Source organism: Gambusia affinis, linkage group LG21 (genome assembly GCF_019740435.1).
Source record: "Gambusia affinis linkage group LG21, SWU_Gaff_1.0, whole genome shotgun sequence".
NCBI lineage: Eukaryota > Metazoa > Chordata > Actinopteri > Cyprinodontiformes > Poeciliidae > Gambusia > Gambusia affinis.
Window position 1 is genome coordinate 7,213,380 of NC_057888.1, and position 22,522 is coordinate 7,235,901.

The 22,522-nt window shown below is 38.9% G+C and overlaps 1 protein-coding gene across 1 annotated transcript in view; it reads left to right on the plus strand.

The window, feature by feature from the left end:
* Positions 1–22,522, plus strand: part of fam49bb (family with sequence similarity 49 member Bb) — a 39,289-nt gene that overhangs the window by 3,764 nt on the left and 13,003 nt on the right. Inside the window, exons 2-4 of the mRNA XM_044104254.1 lie at positions 7,199–7,282; positions 21,117–21,199; positions 22,020–22,141. Coding sequence (XP_043960189.1) covers positions 21,127–21,199; positions 22,020–22,141 — 195 coding nt within the window. The 5' untranslated portion in view covers positions 7,199–7,282; positions 21,117–21,126. The remainder of the gene's footprint in view (positions 1–7,198; positions 7,283–21,116; positions 21,200–22,019; positions 22,142–22,522) is intronic.

Here is a 22,522-nt window from a genome sequence, read left to right on the forward strand (position 1 = left end):
ATTTATTTTTTTTTTGCCACTGACGTTTTCCTTACTTTGCACTATTTCAAATGACTGGGAGGCATGACAGTACCTGACTGGTGCGCCGATTGTAGGATGTTGGACATGGTAAAACTTGTTGCATGCTCTCTCATAATAGAGTGGCGGAGTTGGTTACTTTCTTCTCCAAGAAATCCTTTCCGCCTCCTCTTCTGTTTGCCACTGTAGCCCAAAAAGTGGCGGAAGGAAGAAAGTGAGCCTCCTGTTAAATGTGTTTTTGTGTGTTCAGAGGACAATTGGTTTCTGTCTCTTTGTAGAGCAATTGTGAAATGACAGAAGTGGGAATCTGCTCACCTGGCACAAAGCTCCAAGTCTCTGTCATGTGCAGGTACAGACGTGCAGTTGCTATTGGGCATGACCCTTTTCTTGGAAATTAAACGTTTATCCCATGCTGTGCAGCAAAATAGAACAAAGGACAAATGAAACAAGCTGTAGAAATCCAGTGGGTGAAAGTTCTTCACATGATTTCTCCTGAGAATTATGTCTTTTAGAGGAAACGGAGGGCAAAACTGCAGTGGCTGTAATTCCAGAAACCTAGAATGAGTGTTGCTTTTATATATGTGGATATTTAATCATTTTACCACAGTTATTGCAAATAACACAGTTTTATGTTATTTGCAATTATATGAAAGGGTTTTTTGCTACTTCTCCTAAAATAATTTAATTACTGAATTACCTATTTGTGGTATAATAAAGGCTTTCTATTCTTTCCTATTCCAATATATTGATTATATATTGACAAGTAAAGTTTGAGCAAAAAAGTAAGTATACATTTTTTTTTTAAGTATGTATTTTGCATTGGCTGGTTCATAAGTCAGCTATTCCTGTATCTAGCCTGCAGTCTGCTGCTTAACAGATTGGCAGACACAAGGTTTACAGCTGCTTGTTTGGTGTCTGAAAGGGCCAGAAATGTAACATGAATTTGTCTCTAAGTAAGAGAAAAGTGTAGTCGCCTCTCTTTGTAGCCATCTGAGGGTTTATTCCCACCAACCCTGTTTAGTTCGCTTTAATCCAACTCTAATTTGTTTGCCTAAAAAGTCCAGTTTATTTGGGAATGTTTGAATGTGAAATAAAACCGATGTGGACCAAAAATGTGAACTCTGGTCCACCTAAAATCCTTCGTCTCTGTTTGGTTGATGTGAACTCTAATGTGGTTTTATGGATATGTGAATGCAAATTAGACCAAAGACTGCTCCAAAAGCAGGAAGAGGACTATAGTGCAGGGCATTATGGGTAAAAAGAACTAAAACAAACGTGTCTAACCCTAGCGGGAGAAATGAAATCTGGTCTTTTGCCAAGACAAAAGAGAAATCCTACAACCATTTTTGTTTACGTTTTGTAAAGAAGGAAGTTGCTCTTTCTTTTTTGTAGGTTTTTCTATCATTTTCTTTAGTCGTTCTTTATGTAGCGCCACCACAGGCGAGGAGGGGAACAGGTTTTTTAAAGGTTTAGTTTGTTTGATGCAGCAGAGTGTGAAAGTGAAGCGCAGTGGCTGAATATGTAACAAATTTTGTAACAGACCTCGTTGACGTGGACCAGACCCAGAAGTCCTTCTTTAAAGCCGCCCTGTGCCACTGAGCTTTGTTCTGCAGGTTTGCAGGATTGCTCCAGCGTCTGGTCATATGCAAACCATTTCCAGCAGCAAGCGGACACACACCCCCACTTGAAACGTCTCAGCTACTACAGCCTTTGTTTCACATTCAACGTGTTTTTATTCACTTTCTACCGAATGTTTTCCTAAACCTCCAGATTTCCCAGAATATCAGTTGGCGTGCTTGGTTATTTTTAGCTTGTTGGAGGTTTAAGCTCCTTATTCCATTCGAGGGGCGTTGTTTTTCTGCTCTGAAGTAGGTTGACACAATAACATGAGCAATTATGTAACTTGTGGAAGCCTAATAAAACAACCACAGGCTCTTCAGCACAATTCGGAGCGTAAGATTTACATGTTTGCATTACCTCATAGTATCCACCTTGTGTAATACATATACTGTCCAGCTGCCTCTGGCCTTCACAGAAAACAGCCTAATTGATCTGTGGTAGTGCTGCTGGTGCAGTTATAAAGATTAGCATTCTCTGACTGATCTGCTGGCCGTTCACATCTCTGCTGCAGCGCCGTTAATATTCAGGACGGATTTTTGACAAAGATATTTAATTTAGTTCAAAGCTAAAATTTAGGAATTTGTGCCATTAGATATGAACTTTACAGACTCGTATGATAAATTAGAATAGTATTGAAAATAGGGTTGCAACTAATGATTATTTTAGAAATCGATTAATCTATTTTCATGATAATCAGATAAAAAATTCAGTTTCCCACTTAAATCTTTATATACAATTAAAGAATTAATTGTATATGTCTTACTCTACACCAAATTGTGTTAAAATGAGGAATGCTGAGCATTTTATGAAGTTACAGTATTAGTTTGGAAATAAGAAAATATTTAATCTTTTAACACATCAGCATCAAATTATTGGTGCCCCTCTATTTGAGAAGTACTAATATAGTTACACACAGATTTAAACTTGAAAGCCCCTTTCTGTTAATTATGATAATTTTCCACTTGTAGCGAATGAAAACAATTATATTACATCAGACCATTAAACAAAACAAAAATTTTTAACAGAAAATTGTGGGTCTAATGCTTAATACCGGCTTAAAGGTTGTTATTTACATGAGGTAATTTTAATCTAACACGCCTCATCTTGATGATTATTCTAGATTAGTGAATAAGAGCTTTATAAACTGCTGGAGGGATTTGTTTTCTTCAGGCGTGGTTGGCTCCTCGATTTCATGCGATTCTCCATCTTGAATTGTAGCTGCATGTTCGCTCTTGTCTGTCAGCCGGTTGGAGGTGAAATGATGACATACTTGAGTCATTAGTGAGGGAAGAATAGCCTGCCGCCAAATTCATGTTTCTACACATGAATGAGTTACTAGAGAGCAATAAGTTTGTGCAGCTGGGTTTTTCTTCTTACTTTACTTTCACTGATGTGTTTCAGAGCTCTTTCTTTAGTACCGGAAGTAGGGCTGGAAAATAAATCAATAAATCGGCGGGGGTTTTGCAAAACAAAAATTTTTTAACTTAAATGAGAAATGTTGAGCATTCTACAAAGTTATATTTTGATTTTACAGAAAAGAAAATACTTCTTTTTTTTTTTTTTTTACACATTTGCATCAAATTATTAACATTTGCAGAACTTTGAAACAACTGAGTTTATTTAGTTGAGAACTAAAAGCTTTTTTTCCCTCAATGTTAAGATGTTCTGTTAAAATTGTATCTTTATTCTGATAATATGACTTAATTCTTGTAATTAAATCAAAATTCTTGCAGCATGGCCCTGGAAACCAAAAAGCCACTTTTTGGAAATATTTTTCGTTTGCAATTTCTTTTTCAGAAAAGAAGACAAGAAAATTTTTTAAATGAAGACTTTATTCTTGTAATTAAGCAAAAAACTTGTCAAACAACTCACTGAAGAGTCAATTTAATTTTTTTCTATTATTAAAATTGGAGCTAGTTGGAAAAACCTGAGATTAAAAAAGTTTAATCATTAAAATGAGTGCCGTGGTGTGAAACTCTGTTTCCTCTCATCCTGTATTCCTTCAGAGACTACAGTATTTACATAGATAAAATGTGCTAGACATGTGATCAGCTTCCTTGTTGCTCTATGTCTGTTTTCAGCTCTTCTCACAACATTTGAGGTGTCATTTTTATAATCTGACTTCTGCAATCCCCTGCTGCATTGCTCATAAACTGAGTGGTGTCTTACTTTGTTAATCTTTAATTGACCCACGCTGAGTGTTTTGTTGTTAAATAAGCAGAAAATACAGTCTGGAGCTTTACAGGGGTTTCTGCTGTGGTTTGTGTTTGTAGCCCTTGGCTGCCTGGAGAAATACTTCTGATTCTTGCCTCTGATGTGTGTGAGTCAGTGTGTGTGTGCCAGTTTCTGATCGCGAGCATTCCTCTCAAGTCTCTCACTTCCGTCCTGTGATGTTAGCTTTATCTGAAGCCCTCATAAAGAGCAGCATCGCTTTTTCCTGCATATGAAGAAGGTTTCTAGCAGGATTGCTTTAGCTTTCAGCCTCCTGTTTGCTGCAACATCTTCACACCAACTGTGGAGAAACAGAGAGCTATAAATAACATGACCTACTCAAAACTCACACCTTTAACAAATACACAAAAAAAAAATCCCTTCAGCGCCTCGGTTTGTTGGTATTTCTCCTCTCAGACGCACAGATTGCTTGAATCCACTGCAACCAAAAAAAAAGAGAGGCGTTTATGATGATTTTATTCTGGCATGTTAAACCAGGCATGGCATCCGCATGTGGCCGCCCACATGTCAGCGGACACAAAGAGCAGGCGTGTTGCTGCAGATGGTAAATCAGCATGGTGTAAATTCAGTTTTTGCATGAGCTGCCCCCGCACCAACCCGCCATCCACTTATGGTGTTAAACCTCACACATACTTTACATCTGAGGAGAGGTTTTCTTTCTCTTCAGTCCACTCTGTGCAAACATGCTTCATACAGGACTTTTTAATGCAAAAAAAAAAAAAAAATTATAAAAAATGAAGGAAAATCCAACTTTTCATTTCAGTCATTATTAAGCAGTGAAAACAAATCCCTCAGGAAATATTTACATTTTTTTTTCTTACATGCTCACTTTAAGGAAACCATATTTTACCAGTTGGACAGCACTTTATATCGACACACACTCTGTCAAGATTCTTCAAGGCCCGCAGCATCACACATCCTCTGCTTTACATCGGACATGAGGTTCTTCCCCAGATTTCCATCCACTTTGTTTGTGTGTGTTGTTGAAACACCCGGTCTTAGTCAATATTTTGAGTTAAATTTCACCGTTATGTTTAGAATGGACAGATAGAAAAGGCAAAATTGTTTTTATCCTGTGCCAATAAATGTAGGAAGGTTTAACATGTGCAATCTTATTTACTTTATCTTGTCTCATGTTCTGCTTTGGTTTTATTTCAGTGTGAACCAAATATAATTGTTTCTTTATCACATGAAAATCGAGGTTTTGCAGTCTTTTGGGATGAACATTCAGCAATTTAATTAAAAAAATATCAAATTATGGCTGGTCGCAGTGGGCACAAATGACAAAAAGACACAAAATAATAGAAGCACAAATGAAAATGAGAGAAAAGAAGATAACATGAACATGAGAATATTTACCAATTTCATGCAGCCCCAGGCTGAATCGAGCAGTTTGTACCAAAACTTTCCCACAAGGTAAAACTTGTGTGTTAGCATCACAGAAAGGCTGCAGGTTTTGTTTTGGTTTTACTTTTATTTTGTATTTCATCTTTGGAACATGAATTCTCCATGGAGCTTATGTAATAATTGGTCTGCTCTGTTTAACTTTGCTGTTGCATTAAGGAGGGCTATCGATGCAAAAAATTCACTCCTCGAACTTTTTCACACAGCTGAAACATTCTTTTATGAATATTTCGTGATGTAGAAATACAAAGTGATGCACAACTGTGCAGTGGTGGTAAATGATAAATGATTTTTGAGGTTTTTTTAACAATCAGCTCTGAATAAACATGTTGATTAAATCAGAGGCTGGTCTGCAGTCATAAAATGTTTAAATGTTTGTTCAAAGGGGTGTAAGAAAGTAAAAATCTTGTTGCATATCTGATTATTATTCCTACAAACTGAGGATCTGATCTCCTTCAGCCCTTAGTTTCTACTTTAATTATCAAATAAAGACTCCAGACATGCAAGCAAATATTGGTCAGCTGAAAGTAATGATTTATTGTGAATACTATATTTTATAACTCTTCTCGCATAACCCATCTCCTGTGTGATTTAAGCAGATTTCTCTAAAGCTTTCATTAGGTTTCAAAACTGTTAATAAGACTCATAGCTCATCTCTGAGACTGTGACCCCCTGCTGGGTTACGGCGCTTTAGACTGGTTTAATTGTAGCTGGGAGCTATGAGCAAAGCTGAATTGCACACACGCACACATGCACACACACACACACACACACATATGAGCTCATCATTGTTGGTTTTTCCTGCAGCAGTGATGAATGACAGCAGTCCTAGTGTTTATGAGCCAGCAGCCTTGCTGCGGTCCTGCTTTTAAAAAACAGTTTTGTAATTTTAGCTAAACATTGTCAATGGATCAAACCAGAGTTCTAATGCAAGTTATTCACAGTAATTGCTCTCTACTGCCTTTTATTTTTTTTATTTATTGTAAATAATTTGGGAATTGTTGCATTTTTTTTCAGTAGAAAAGTGTTTTTCCATGTTGGAGAAAAAGTCAATTTATCTACATTTCCCATAAAGAATCTCCACAGAAACCAGCTTAAGGATCAGACTGCTGTTGATATACTGTCTTAAAGCCCGTTGAAACACTAAAACTGCTCCACATACTGTAGGCTTAACCTCTGTGACCTCGTGTGCTTAGTCAGGCTGTGGGTGTTTGCTGCGACGCATAGCTGACTCCTGAGTTGCCCCACCTCGTATGGCAGCTGTGCCTCGTCAGCTCCACTGGGTTAAGAGCTGCTTACTGGGAGAGAAGCCCCTCTACGTTCAGAAAGATATTTTTTATGACTGGTTGTATGCAGGCAGAGGATGGAGCTGGCGAAAAGCCTTGTGCGCCCAATTAGAGCTGCACAAGTTGAGTCTTAAAACTGAAAGCTCTGTGGGAATATTTTCACATCTTCTGGTTTGGTTCTTTGAACTTCTTTTTTCTTTTTTACGTCTTGAGTTGATGGACGTAAACATCAGCTGAGTGAGTGTGGCGCGTCGCTGCTTATCGCAGCAGGAAGCAGTGAGCCTTGTAGAAAACCTGAGGTGAATCAGAGGAAGTATTACACAATAGGAAGTGCCATGTGCTTTCAGAAAGTCTGTTTGCTCTGTAAGGACTTATAAACTCTTTAACTAGCTCTGTATCTATGATGCAGGTTGTAAAACGTACCACTCCTGCTAGCTTAGTGCAGAACTTCCTGGTTATATTTTCTTGTTCTGATTTTTCTGCACTTAAGTCAAAAGCAAAAAGGCATCTTTCCCATAAGATGCCTTTTTACTGAGGTTTCTTGGTGTTTAGAAATAAAACAACTTTAGATCTTGCTGTTTTTTTAAGAGTTTTTATTATCTTCTTGGTCGAGTTTAATGTCTTGGCCTCTCTTTCAGAAGCTGACCTCTGCTGGAAGGACTGTACACCCAGGGGCCACCTCCCAGGCCAGGCTTCCCTGCTCCTGCATAACTCCACTGCTGGTAATTCCCTCCACTCATCCCCCCTCTCCTCTTTCTGTCACACTGACTTTAATATTGCCTTGCAAAAGTTTTCAAACCCCTTAAGCAAATATTTAAGGGTATGTTTTGGGGCATTTTGAGTTATTTACTGATTCAGAATGTGTTGATTCTGAGTTTTCCAATGATGGAAAACACATGGAAATCAAAAAATGTTCTTTAACTACAAGTGTCTTGCCCACAAATGACGTTTTAGGGATACTTATATTTTAGAAGCGTAGTAAAAGAAAAGTAGACTAGAGTTGCTTTTGCGAAAACAAGCATTTCATTTAATTAGATTTTTGGTGTGAAGATGGAGTTAATCAGGTGGGGTGCAGCTTTGCTCACCGCCTCGTCACCATCATACTGCATTCAGCACAGCTACAGACTGAGATCTGCATGCATGCAGCATGCTATGTATCATAACAGTGTACAAAAATAAAAGTTCTGCAATTCACCCTGAGAATCTTTCCACCGGTACCTTCATGTTTTATTTTTAGTGACCTGGTCTTAAGCCATTTATCTGTTATTATTTTTACTTTGAGCTAACGTCACTGCAAATGAACGGTTGTTTACACGCAGCACCTGGCACACTACCAGTGGTCCCTATGATCACCGTTTGAGAAAGACTGCCTTAAACCTTATCTCATGTTGTTGTTTCAACCATTTTAAGAGGATTTAATATGATTCATGCTTCTATGTAACCTTCAACTTTAAGTCTTCCTTCAGGTGATTCCAATTTGATGGAGAAGCAAATTGTAAGGATTCTTTTTGCCTTAATTCATATCAGGCACAGTTGATAAATCTATCAATGCAAATGGTTCATAATTGGGAAGGAAAATTATACAATGTTAAAAATGTGGAGTGTAAATCACTACATATCTAACTGATCACATCCAGTGTGGCCTGCATTCTTAAAAACTCTTAAAATGCCCTAAATGTATTTAAGAAAAGTTAAGCTGACCTTAAATACGTTAATCACAGGTCTTAAAAAGCATTTAATTTAATATATTTAGGATTTTTCTCACTGGACCTTTTTGTAAGATAAAAGTTTGAGTTCTCCGAACAGTCATTGGTTGAGGCTACCACTAGCTGCTAATATACCTTTACTAGCTAATTAGCTAGCTACAAAGAGACAAGAGCCACAAACAGACCTAAGAAATTTCCCAGTTTTGTGTTTCTAAACACCTGAAAACCGTCGCCGCTGCTACTGCTACCACTTCTCTCATTTGGTGCAACACAAACTCTGAAGTCACAGGTTTAGTGGATTTCAAATACGGTAGTCAAGTTTCAGTCTTCTCTATTAAATAATGTTATATATATATATATGTATATGTATAAACATGTGTGTATGTATATATATGTATCTACATAATCTTTTGTATGTTTCTGTTAAAGTCTTAAATTTGAGTTTGTAAAACATCAGCCTTGATCTGTTCTTGCATTAATAATTTCTACCTGAAAGAACTTGTCTGTTGTTTCCATGTCTGCATTTTATTAGTAAATGCAAATTTTAACTGATAAACTATGTCTGTACTGTTATCTTGTATAAATCTACTTTTATTTGTGTAGCTATTTATAACCAAACATGCAGCTCTGTCACGTCCTGATTTGAATAGACCGCATTGCGTAAATGCCCAATGATTGTGTGTTATTCCTGCTTTTTTCCCCTCCCTATTGTTCCAAACAGCTTAGCTCATGGAGCATGTGGTGACTGTGAGTGAATAGGAGATTTTGTTGAAAGTTGACCTGGTTATTATTTTAGATTATTCTTTTTCCAAGTCAGAGATTTCCACTCTGACTCGGAGTAGTTTAGGTTTAGGTTTTGTTTATGGTGGCCTCACAACAGTGTTTGAAATCGCTGTCATTTGGTTTAGCTTGATTTGTTGCAGAAGTTGAAGACGACGCCTCATTCAGATTCAAGTGGTTTCATGAGAAGTCGTCACATTTGGGTGGGACGTTGTTCCTTGTTCTGTTGTGATTCTCCTGTTTCCCATTAAATAACTCTTAACAGCACCTCATAATGCTACATGTTCAGACATTTGATCTACCCTAAAGGTCAAATGTCAAAAATCTCAGTGGATTTTTGACATTTTGACAGTGGATTGATTCTAGATTTTGATAAAAATCTTAATCTTTATAGATTGGAAAAAGATATTGACTTGGTAGCTACTGATAACTCAGCGTAAACTAGTGGTGGGCGATAAGGAATTAAAGTTTTATTATATTTTGTGGTACTATTGTGACTTTTTTTTTTTTAGGTGCACAGCAATTGAAGAAAATACTGCTCTGGAGAAGCATTCCCATTTGTATTGTACTTTAAAATTTTTTTATTTATTTATTTTTATCACTGAACTGCACACAGTAACTGAATTTAATCATATTTCTAATTTATTGATATCTATTAATCTAACTGGAGAAAATAGTAAAGCTAATAGTCATTTTACTTGTGCCTTTCATTAGAAAGGGGCTCCAAGGGTTTTTTTTTAAACTGAATTTGCTTTAATATTTAATTCCTTGTTTTTGGACTTTTATGAAATTAAGGTATTATTGCTCATTGACTGTGATTTAAAGGGGTGTGTATTTTTCAGTATTATACACTTTAATTGATGTAAATTTGTACAACTTCCCTCCAAAAATAGTAAAATGGTTCTTTCTTCACAGAATGCACACTGTTATTACTTGTTTTTATTCTTTTTAAAGCACTTTCTGTTGCCCTTGTTGTTTAAAAGTCCTTAATAAATAAACACACACCCATTAATTGATTAAAAATTTTACCTAAAATTATGTACTGAGACATTGCTTCTCACTAGTATGAATTAATCACTTAAACAGGGAGGTGACGGCATCTCTGAGTTAAATTACAACCTGGCTTATCTAAAAAGCATCATCTTATCATTGAAGTTTGAGGTTTTTCATGATTATCAGCACAGATACAGGCATTATGCAAGGTAGCCTTTGGTCCATTTACACCTGTTATGGGCTTAATGTGCTGCAGTGTGGGAGTATTTTTAAAGCCGATTGAGGAAAGGAAATGTATTGTTGACTGTAAACAGGAGTTGAGTAATGCAGGTGCTCCCGGCTTCCTGTTTCCCCATCAAGGCCAACGTGTTTATGTAGTTAGAGGGCAAAAGGTCACAGTTGACCCAAAAGAACTGCTCTATGTTGGAGTGCTGGAAATAAATTCTGACTTATTTTTTAGAAATAATATCCACTGTCTGTTTTGATGCTTCCCAGTTTCCCATCAGAGCTGAGTTTTCATTTTTTCACTGAAACAGGATTCCAACTTTTTTTCATGTCAGAATTCAAACTTTTACTAGAACCTTTTACAGGTTTTTTTTTTTAAATAAAACATGAACAAACATTCACAAAACATTCATGGCAGCCAAACGTTGCTATGGTGATCAAGCTTTGAATGTGGAGCCTGGAAAAACGGATTGTAATGAAGGAAGGAGGGAAGAATGGATGGATGAATAAATGGACAAACTGTTGGATATATGAATGGACAAACGGTTGGTTGGATGGAAGAATGGATGGATGAAAGGATTTTATGGATGGATGATTGGACGAACGGTTGGATGGATGGATGAATAAATGGACGAACAGTTGGATGGATGGATGAATAAATGGACAAATGGTTGGATGGATGAATACATTTCTGAATAGACAGATGGCTGGATGAATAAATGAACAGGCGGATGGATGGATAAGTAAATGGATGGACAGTAGGATGGATGAATAAATGAAAAGACAGTTGGATGAATGAATGAAAGGACTGATGGTTGGATGGATGAATAAATGAATGGTTGAGTGAATATGTAGGTAGATAGATGGATGAATAAATGGATGGATGAATGAGTAAATAGGCTTAACAGGGATTGGTGGACTAACTGTATGATTAGTGGTTTAATGAATTTGTGAACGGATGGATGGATGGATGGATGGACAAATTGAAAGCCCTAGAAAATGAATAGTTTCCCAGACTGCGTAGGAACTCTGTCCAAACCCATCCTATCATGTCTCTGTTTGCATGTCTCCCCATCCTTGTTGTATTTTCCCTCTTTGTCTCCTTGGAAATTGTTACCATGACACACAGCCGCCATCTGATTGGCCAATCCGACTCCTGGAATGCTGCAGCGTTCTGACAGCGACGCCTCAGGTGCTGCTCAGCTGACACACTCAGTCAGTGTTCGCCCGTGTGTGACTTAGCGTGGTGCGTGTCCGTGGCTTTATAGGCTAATGACGAGCTCAGACCCATTCACTGAAACGGCCCGGATGAATGAAGAGCTGTTTGACGGAGCGCGACCCTGTGGCGGTACACAGGAAGTGGATAGGTGGTGCATTATGCATGGAGGATGGAGTTTAGTTAATGCAGCAGCCTGTGTGAATAGATGCAGGCTGGATTAGGTTTTTAAGCCAAGGGGGTGGCGTTTACGGTGTCGAGGTGACGCTTTTCTTCGTCTCTGGGTCAACACTGCCCCCAGCTGGTGAAAACCTGCACTGCTTTTTCTGAGAAAAAATAATTAGATTTTTATTTTCAAATAAATCTACCCTAGTCATTGACAGTGTTAAAAAAAATAGGATGGAAGATATGAAAATGAGGAAATGTAGTCATTAAATAGAAAGCGTAATAAAACGTTTCACGTTTTGACTCGGCAGATGGGCTCCACACTGTAATCTGAGACGATACGTCTGAGTGCATGTAATATGTAGAGTGGCTTGTTATGTCAGCTAAAAGCTCCTAGCGTCTCCTCACTAATCAATTATTTATGCCACTGGGGGATTGACACCGTGTAACTTCCTGTCCAGGTTTTAGGAAGAAGCTCGCAGGCTGCCAGTCATTCCTACAGCAGGAACACTGTTAGAGGTTGAAATACTCTTGAAAAAAGGTCAGAAACGTGTTAAAATTTAATATGCAGCATGTTGTGTGATACTTATCCTGAAATGACTCCATTTGAGCTCTGGATAGAGTTCAGGGATGATGCATCATGACTTGACCTTTAAGTGAAAGGTCAGAACATGGTTGCTATACAAAAGTATTTTTTTTCTGTAGACAAATATAAATTTTTTTTCTTTACATACGCCAAATAAAAAGACACTTTCTTTTTACTACCTGAAGTTTAAATGGACCAAAGTTTAAATGGATCTTCTCTTGTTTTAGGTCAGTTAGAATTACAAACATTATTTCTATTTGCTAAATATCACAATAATGATAGAATATATCAGAATTATTTACTAGTAATTTAGAAACTATGAGCTGTTTTAGTACTGAATAAAAACATGCGACAGAAACTTTGTTGAAATGGAAATAATGAATGTTGTTTTGTTTTTTTGTGACTGGATACACAACTCATTATCATCTGGTTGCTATAAAACCAAAGCAGAATGACGGTAACAATTGTTAGTTATTTGCTTATAACTAACAAGTCAAATTGCTGCTAAGTTCGCCAATTTTATTGCATGTTTTCCTGATACCAAGCAATCCCAATAATCCTATTGATTTCTGCCTTTCCTCAATCTTAGTTTCCTCATTTGCCTTTTTTCCCCTTACACTACAGATATAAAGCCAAACATTTTTAGTAAACTTTGGTGTTTAGGGAGGAAACAATTAATTTGTTATTGAAATTATTGTCAATTAATTTAGTAATCATTTATTCTGTAGCTAGAGTTTAAAAAATGCAGAAATAACACACTCAGAGAATTAATCAAAAGTGTACAAAAATATACATTTGTCATTTAAAATAAGTCTGTAAATATGTAAGTGGATTGTTTTACCTTCACCCTGTTCTAATTCTGCAAAAATATACTATTAATCACCTTTTGCTATTCAATTATTAATACTTTAGTCCAAAAAATAATCAACAGATTGGCCATACGCTGTGTTCATGTTAAGTCGACCAGAAAGGGCTGAGCTTTTCACATGGTGATGTTGGAAATATTTTTATTGCATTTTAGACTAGAAAATTTAGATTTTTAAAAAATTATTTGCAACTTTTAATGTCTTTATAATATTGTATAAAAAGGCTTGAATGAAAAATCTGCAGAATATGCAAGTTTTGTATCCAATTGATTGTCAGAATAATAGATAACTAAAATAATCGTTATTTGAAGCTGTATAGATATTGTAAGTATCATCAGTGGTGCAGTTGGTAGCACTGTTGCCTTGCAGCAAGAAGGTCCTGGGTTCGATTCCCGGCCCGGGGTCTTTCTGCATGGAGTTTGCATGTTCTCCCTGTGCATGCGTGGGTTCTCTCCGGGTTCTCCGGCTTCCTCCCACAGTCCAAAAACATGATTAATTGGTCTCTCTAAATTCTCCCTAGGTGTGTGTGTGAATGGTTGTGTGTCCTGTATGTCTCTGTGTTGCCCTGCGACAGACTGGCGACCTGTCCAGGGTGAACCCCGCCTGCTAGAGATAGACACCAGCAACCCTCCCGACCCCATTAGGGACAAGGGTGAACAGAAAATGGATGGATGGACTTGGAGTTCTGGAAATTTATCCTAGAAAAATATGAAATTTGGACGTTAAAAGGTTCTGGAACTTTATTTATTTATTTTTAAATCTTTTATTTTCTCTTTTTTTGGGGGGAGGTATTTAGAAAACGGTTCATGGTTTGTATTTGGGAGTGGTTCCTGTCTTTGCAGTTCTCATCCTCCAGATGGCGCCAGTGCCCAATTTAAACGCAGTGACATCTCAATCTGACGCTCTCCATCACTTCAAAATCGTCTCCGTGCCCCACCCAAAATCCTGCTTGAGTAAAAGCTAAAGTAAAAAACAAGCATCTAACATGATCTTCATTCATTTTCCCTGAGATTTTATCATAAAATTTGTATAATTGTAATTTGAGTTGCGGTGGAGAGGTTCTGTTATGTTGGTGATTCACAGTCAGAAGGTCAGTCGAGTAACGATGGCTCGGGGCTGTTTGTGCAGAAGAATGGGAGATGTGTGTGAATGGGTTGAGGAGGCAACCGCCCTAAGGGAGGGTCTGCTCAGGAGGAACTCAGTGAGTCGATGCGCCTTCCTTAATGACTTCCCAGAAAGGAGTCAGAGGACTCTCAAGGACAGGGCTAGGAGGGGCTTCGTCTGGAACCAGACGCTCGACTAAAGAAGCAGGAAACTTCATAGAATCACCACAACAGTCAACACAAAACAAGATATTTAATATCTCTGATTGCAGAAGCTTGTAGTATTCTGTGAATCCATTGATCTGAGTTTAAAACCATCCAGGCTGTCAGCAGCTTCCTGTGTGTTTTTTAACGCGGTAAAGTGTTGGAGAGGCGCTAAGAGCCTCTCTCCATTGAGCTCAGTTTCAATAGAGCCGGCGCTTTTGCAGACTTGTGTATTCGCCTGTTTCCATGGTTTCCATCTTTCATCAGGTGCCGTCCCATAAAAAAGGGAACGGGCGAGAGCTGAAGCTGAAGATGAGGGGCTACGGCTTTCATCCGTCCCTCTGATCCGCCTCAGCCGGGTTCTTGTGCTCATTTACCCTTTCCTGTGACTCGGTTCATGGCGGCTTTGGTGATGTGGCGCTGGAGGGATATTTTTAGCCGCCGGTGGAGTCATTGGAGTAAGATGACACAGCTGACACCGGATGTCACCTCCTGATTAGTTGATGCCGCTCAGGTCTGCGGGGAACTGTCTGGGTGGAAGAGTAAGAGTCGAGTGCTTCGGGGTCCAGACACGGTCCGGGGAAATCCAGACATTCATTCTAGGAATTCTACTTTGGATTAAAACACAGAGTTAGAAAAATATTATTATATCCTTCCATTTTAACAGTTTCTAAATTATCCATCAATCTGTTCATCCAACCATTCATCCAACCGTCCATCCATTCATCTGTTCATCTGTCCGTCCGTCCATTAAATATTCTCCACATTGTACCAGACTTCAGATTATTACACTTCATGTACTTGTAACTAAATATATTTATTTTTAACATACCTCATCATGTATATCTGTGAATTTAAAATCAGTTATACTTTTATTTTGACTTATTTTAGTACCATTTATTTTACAGAATATTTCAGTTTGTTCAGTGTTTTTATTGTGTGTGTGGTGTGTTTTTTGTGGTTTGTTGTTTCCCTTTGGAGATCATTGTTGTTAAAATCTTTTTTGAACTGTCACACTTTCATTCATGATTCTTTCTGATAATTCCTTCTTTACCATCTAAATTTTGGTTCCATATTTAAAGGTGAATGTTTGTATTAATAAAGTACTTGTAGTCGGGGAAAAACATGAACTTCTGCAGTGATAAATATGTGGGGACTCTTCAGTTTGTTTACTGGAGAGCAGAGGCGTGGCCATGAAGAAATCAACCCACATAAACAAATGGAGGCCCCCTCGTAAACCCCGTTCTCCTGCCTCTCCTTTTGCGCTCGGAGCCATGTTTGGTCAGCTGGGGAAGGGGTGAGGAGAAACGGTTTCCGGTGGGGGTCTGTTGGGGGTGTTGGCTCTATTCAGGAAGTGCTCCTCCATTTTCTGCCTGTCAAATCAGGGCAGCGTCAGAACGGCGAGCTCCGGCGGGTCCGGGGTCCGGCCGACTGGACTAATGCGATGTGGCGTGTCACCCGGGGAATGTAGGTCAAGTTTAAAGCCGCTCCGCCTCTGCCGCAGTGCAACGCCCCTCGAACCCCTCCCCCGCCCACCCATTTAAAAAAAAAAAATTCTCTCTTGCATCTTCACCTCACTTCACCTGGATCAGGGTTAAATAATTCATTCATTCAAGCAGCAGGAGAAGTGGAGTTCTTCCTACACTAAAACCGATTCCCTCTGCTGGTCTACGGCGGCTCCCGCGTGACGCCCTCGGCTCTCTCTGACTGGAAGAAGGGAGGGCGTTGTTGTGGTTTTTCTATCCCCCTCCTCCATAGTAAAGCAGCAGGGCACGTGTATCCTCATGCTGCAGCTGAGTAGTGGAATGTCAGCAGTATCCCTGGCTGGATTCAGACAGCCTGCCGCAGTGCTCGGTGTCAGCTGCTGCTAAGGGATGATGGGTGGGGGGGTTGGGTGCAGTCTGGGAGAAGGGGAAGACGTTTAAAATTAGTGCCATGTAGGGGTCAGACTGCTGCATGGGCGTGGCACAGAGCAACTCCACATGCCTCCTACTAAATGTATTTATTTAGTAGCTGATAATATTATTGGGTGAATTGCTTTATTACTTTTAATTATTTAAATCAGACTTCTGCTGAGCTGCACAGAAAAATCAGTTCACATTAAATCACCTCTGGAATTAAATATTCCTGACTTAATCCCCCCACCTCCTACGTTTTTTTTTTTTTTTTTTGCACATTACCTCATCTGTATTAATGTATTCCTGTGCTCCGACTTCCTACTACTACTGTACTCACTCCTCACCCTGCTGCTCGCTGCCGATTGGCTGCTGCCGTGTTTTTCAATGGCTCCAAATTTTTTTTGACTCCATGGATACAGCGAGCTGTCGGGTAGATCGGCTCCGTCCAATAGGAGGGCTGCGCGGGCTCCGGCTCGTCTCATTCTGCTCCTGGCCGCCCTCGCTCTCTGCGAGCACGCGATGCACAGTGGGGGGGTTCAAAACAACAACAAGGCTGTCGCCGGGCATTCCTCTCTGGGATGCTGAGGGAGGGTGCCCCTTGATTTATCCAAAAAACAAAAAGCAACTTGGTTTGGATCAATTGTCAGAAATAGACTGGTTGTTGATTATAAAAATACATTAAAACATGCAAATAAACAAATGCATTCTTTTTTTATTTAAGGAAATAAACATTTTAAAATGTAATAACATACTATTCCTTAGCCATTAGTAGCAAAAGAAGGCATCTGCAGCTAACAAAATAGTCTATACACTGTAAGGCTAATCTGTTGACTATTTTTTGGATTAACCAATTAATAGCTGTATAGCAAAAAGTGCAGAATTTGAACTGGGTGAAGCTAAAACTATCCTACTTGAGTTCTTGGTAGAACATGCATACAAAAAGTTTTTTTAATTTTTTTATTAACATTTCGATTAAAAAAATGTATATATTTTCTGAACAGTTTTGGTTTAATTACTTCTCTGAGTACGATCTTTCATCAAATTGACATTCTACTCTCCAGTTAGTGTTTGATCAACTACTAAATTAGATTGTTTTAATAATTGATTAATCATGAATAATCCGATTAATCATTTCAGTCCTGTTTTTCATCATAAAGTTTGCATAAACTGTAAAGTTGCTTAATAGTCTTTACTTGTATAACTTAAAATTCAAGCAGAGAATCATTTTTGAGAAAGAAAGACTGTGAAATGTCCCATTTTACCGTAGTCAGAAGATTCTCTTTTAGACTCAGAAAAACAGCCACGCAAATCCCTGTCCTTAAATGACCTAATTTCAAATGGCGCAGGGGAGCCGCAGAGCCGGGTGCTACCAGGCTGGCGGTGCCCCCCTCCGCAGCCGGCTGGCAGAGCGACCTGAGCTGAATCTGAGCTCCAGTCAGCCAGCGGCGGCAGAGAGGTGGCAGCAGAGTACCAGAGGAAGGATGGCATCACTGCGTAGGGTGAGGTCTGTGACAGCTCTCTTCTGAGGCTGTATCAGGTGCTGCTTTCTGACAGCCGGTGAGGTGCCGGCGTGACGGCACAGTCAGACATTCAGGTCACATTAGTGGGAGATAAATGGGACGGGGACAGACGGGGCAGGTGGGTTTCTGCAGGTGGTCTCAAAATTTTGAGGAGGAAGCAGTCCAAGTAACGTGTTGATGCAGAGGAAGATAAAATAGCTTTCAATGCGTTTATTAAACCACAAAAACTTACTAGTGCTTGATTGTGTTTTATAAAAGAAAGAAATATGGAGTAAAAGGGGATTTGATATGCAAAATTCTAATTTTGCATTTTGTTTTATGATTCCATTTTGGTCTTAATTGCTTCTAAAAACATCTAAAGCACTTATAAGAAAAACATTCAATCATTTTTTGGCAATAAGTTAAATATTTTTAGGTGTCTGTAAAGTAAGCCCCTTCAAAAACCCCCTGATTGTTCAGTCACATTGCACCGTTACCTAGCAACCCAAGACGACCTCCAGCAAGTTTGGTCAGCTGGTTTCACTGCTCTATGAGCTGCACAATGGCTGCTGGAAAACATTATTATAATGTCATAATTATGATTTTTTTAGCATTTTTTATTCCATTTGATTTCATTTGCCAAATGAATCTTTGCCAAAGGATTTCTCTTTTCCCGAAGACAAAAGAGAAACCTTGCAATAGTTATTTTGCAAAGAAGTTGCTCTCATTGTGTTTTCATGTCGTTTTCTTGAGTGGTTCTTGGTTCATCGCCACCACAGGCGAGGAGGGGAAAAGGTTTTTCAAAAGATTTGGTTTGTTTGACACAGTGCAGTGTGAACATGAACCGCGGCAGCTGAAGATGTAACAAATGTTGATCCTGAATTAAACAGAGTCTACCGGACTATCAGGTGTGAAAACGCCCTAACAATAAAGAATGCTTGAGCTCAGTTGTCACCAGGTTAAGTTTCTTCATTTGCTATTTTTCTGACTTTGAAAGTGAAAATAAAAAGCACGACCTACTGCCATGATTTAGGATGGAGGAATCCACGCACCCCGCCCTTCCCCGCTCCTACTCTACGCATCTCATGCATTTTAAAATCACCTCGTCTCACCCCTCTGCTGCTGACTGCTGAGTGCGTACCTTGCTCTGTCGCAGCACCTCCCTGTCTTTCAGGATTACCTGCAGTGGCATGATCTCGTCCTCAGTCAGTCTCTTTGGCTTTTTACCTGCCACTCATCTCAGGTGAGTCCCGCAGTCCCAACCCATTGCTGAGTGCATCCTGCCTGTCTCCGCCCTGTCAGCAGGGGTTAAATCTGTCGCCGGCGGTGGAGCCGGATGTCGTTTCTCCAAACAAACTCTTCTCCTCTCCTGCCTTGTCACACATCTGTTGACCTTTGCCTCTGAGAAACATCAACTTCCTTCTCTGTAGGAGCCAGTGGATCAACATAGCAGAGAGCAGCACGAGCCTGTCACTTCAGTTTGCACAACTTCAGTTGAGACATGCATTGTGGATTACATAAACCGTATACAGCGTGTGTGGGTGGACTGTAGGAGGAAAGTAGACGCAGACTGTCTGCTAAAGCTGTGGAAGTCGAGTTTTCCTTTATTCCTGTTCCTTAAAGGTCCTTTTTAGTTCAGCACCGACCAGGTCTAACAGAAAAGAGCACAACATGCTTTACAGCAGAGTTATACTCATTCCAATGAGGTTTGTTTGTTAGACTTAAAGTGCCTTTTGAAAATAACTGGTGTTAAACATTACTTTCATTAAGCCCACATTCAACTTTTTTTTGTTTTGGTTTGATATTTATTGAATCCTAAATGTCGTGTTCATTAGCTGGAAGAGGAAAATCATCTTAACAGGAATAAAAGGCTCAGTCTGCAATTAATCTACATAATGTTTTTCACTTAATGAATTGAGTTACTGAAATAATATTCTAATTTATTGAATGGGTTTGTGTATGTCGGTTTATTGCCTAGGTGAACTTACTTCAGCACTCAATCTTCTTGCATTAAAAGTCCTGTATTCAGCATCGGCTGAAATGAAATTTTATGGCACTATTTTGTCTACAAACATTTAAGTTTCACACAGTTTCAGTAGTAAAGTAAAAAAAATGTAATCTGTATCTAATTTCTTTAATATCAAGCATTTCTCTAACAAGTTTTACCTTAATAAAAGTTGTGGTTGAGGTTTTGTGGTCTGGTTTTCACATCTTGAATATTGGTGTTTTATGCATCTGTACGTATTTCAAATCTGCAAAGCCAGTATTTTCTCCAAGTATGAGAAAATCTTCTTGCCATCAAACATAAAATCATGACAGTATGATGACCTTAGAAAAACCATATAACATTCAGAAACAAATAGAGATAATTCATAAAGATGATTATTTAAAGTTGGCTTTAAATAATCATGTAGAATAAAACAGTCTAGTTAGACTTTGAAATGGAGCTGATCTATGTTGCAGCTCACACATCAATCTGAAATAAAACTTCATTGGTTTTTTGTTTTGTGGAATTTTAAAAGGTAATTTTTTTGTACAAAAAATGCTGTCAAGGTCGCAAAAACATTCAGAAAAATCTTGGGAATGTTTCAGTTTTGCACTGGAGTCCTTTTTTCTTATAAGTAAATATTATAACTTAAGCTTTGTAAGTTATAATAAACTTTAGTATTATATATCTGATAAGATGTTTGCTGAATGCTTCAGTGTTACTGATGTTTTTGTGGAGGTTTTGTAAACTTTGCAGGGTGTTGTGTGTAAATTTTGATGTCAAACAGTCGACTCACTGCACAAGAGATGAACAGGTTTTGGTTTGATCCTCTTTAAAATATAACAGTACATCTAAGATTTGTCTCCTCAGAAAGTTTAACTATTTAATTGAACATTATTTGGTGGAGTAAAAAGCTTCATGGTGCATTTGTGAACTCGGCTCAGATCCCTGTGGATCACCATTGTCCCTGTGGACGATGGTAATTTTGCATACTACTGCCCGTAAATGCTTCTCAAATGCTGGGAAGAAGCTTAGCAAAGCAGAAAAACTCAGCTTTTGTTTTATTTTTGGGGCTTACTGGTTTGACATCTGCGTGGTGAGAAGTTGAGTGCAGGAAACACACAGTGGGTGGGGGTCCAAAGGGAGGTTGGGGTGCCTATGAGCTGTGGGCACATCTGGGGATCTGCAGAGTTTATACAGGCATCAGAGCGGTGAAGCAGAGCCGGAATGAGGCGAACGGGATGCAGCAGAGCCTCGACACCTGCTCATCACATTCGCTGCTGCAGTCCTCCATTGATTTCTCTCTCTCTCTCTCTCTCCTTCAACAGGTATCATAACATGGGGAACCTACTGAAAGTTCTGACATGCACAGATCTGGAACAGGAGCCCAATTTCTTCCTCGATTTTGAAAGTGAGTTTCTTTGCGAGTAATTGCTCCCACTGCAGATATCGATCACATGAATACGTTTCCATAACATTATCAACCCCTAACTCTGTAAGTCTTTTTTTTTTCCCACACCGATTTATCTCTTACACAAGAGTTCCTGCCGGCAGCGAAAGATTCGGCTTCGGCTCTAGAGCTGGTGCACTTTTCCATCAACCTGCTATTTTCCACTGCAGTGTGTGTGCAGAATATCAATGGGAGCCCCCAACCCCCAAATCTAAAGCACTGAAGTTCAGCTGCTGCATAGCCTAAGGCCCCTGAACACAGCTTGAACCTGCGCTACACTTGGCAAATCGAGAGACTCTGTGATACCTTGGGAGAAAAATCCTTCCTTGAAAAGCTCAGTTTTTATAATAAAAGAGCTTCGCAGTTTTACATTTCAGCAAACGATTTGATGCAGTTCTGTCGAGGAAAGCTGCTAGATTGTATGTTAATCCTGACTTTGTTTGCAAATAAAATTAATGAGCAGCGAAGAGATCATCTCAGGTGATTCAGACACTTGTGTGTGTCTGGATCCAATGGAAAGCGTTAGTATTCTGCTCTGTATTTAGAGCCACAGGGTGTACACAAGTCCATTTGTCTCATCTTATCTTCCTCTGTTTTCTGCCTCTCAGCCTGGAAAATGGGTGGTGTCAAAAAGAGATTATTTCCACTTACTTTCATTTGCATAATTGGGGAAATGTTTATTAAACTTTCTATGATAGCTGAAGATTTGATGTTGTTTTCAATTCTTTATAACGAGTCAGGATGTGAATATGAATCAGTATATTTGTGTTGTTTTTTGCAGATGCACAACCCACAGAAGCAGAGCGAGAGGTGTGGGACCAGGTGGATGTGGTGCTGAAGGACGCCAAAGGGATCCTGGATGAACTGCAGGCCTATAAAGGAGCAGGGCAGGAAATCAGAGAGGTATTACTGTGGATATTACTGTAATCCACCTGAATACACTGCAAAAACACAAAATCTTATCAAGTATATTTGGTCTATTTTCTAATAAATATATCTTACAAAACTAACTTATAAGTAACTTTTCAGATTGTTTTAAGTAAATAATTATTTACTTAAAGTAACTTTATAAAAGTTACTAGTTTCATTGACATTTTTGCCACGTTATAATGAACTAATATGCCAGTACTTCTTATGGCTTGAGCTAAATTCAGCGCAATAGCGGAAGAAAACTGTGAAAGGCTTTATTTTTAAGTGCGGTCCATGGGCCATTTTTGGCCCTTGGAGTGATTCTGAAAACATTTTACAAATGGTGCATATTTGTCTGACCAACACAGGACGTTC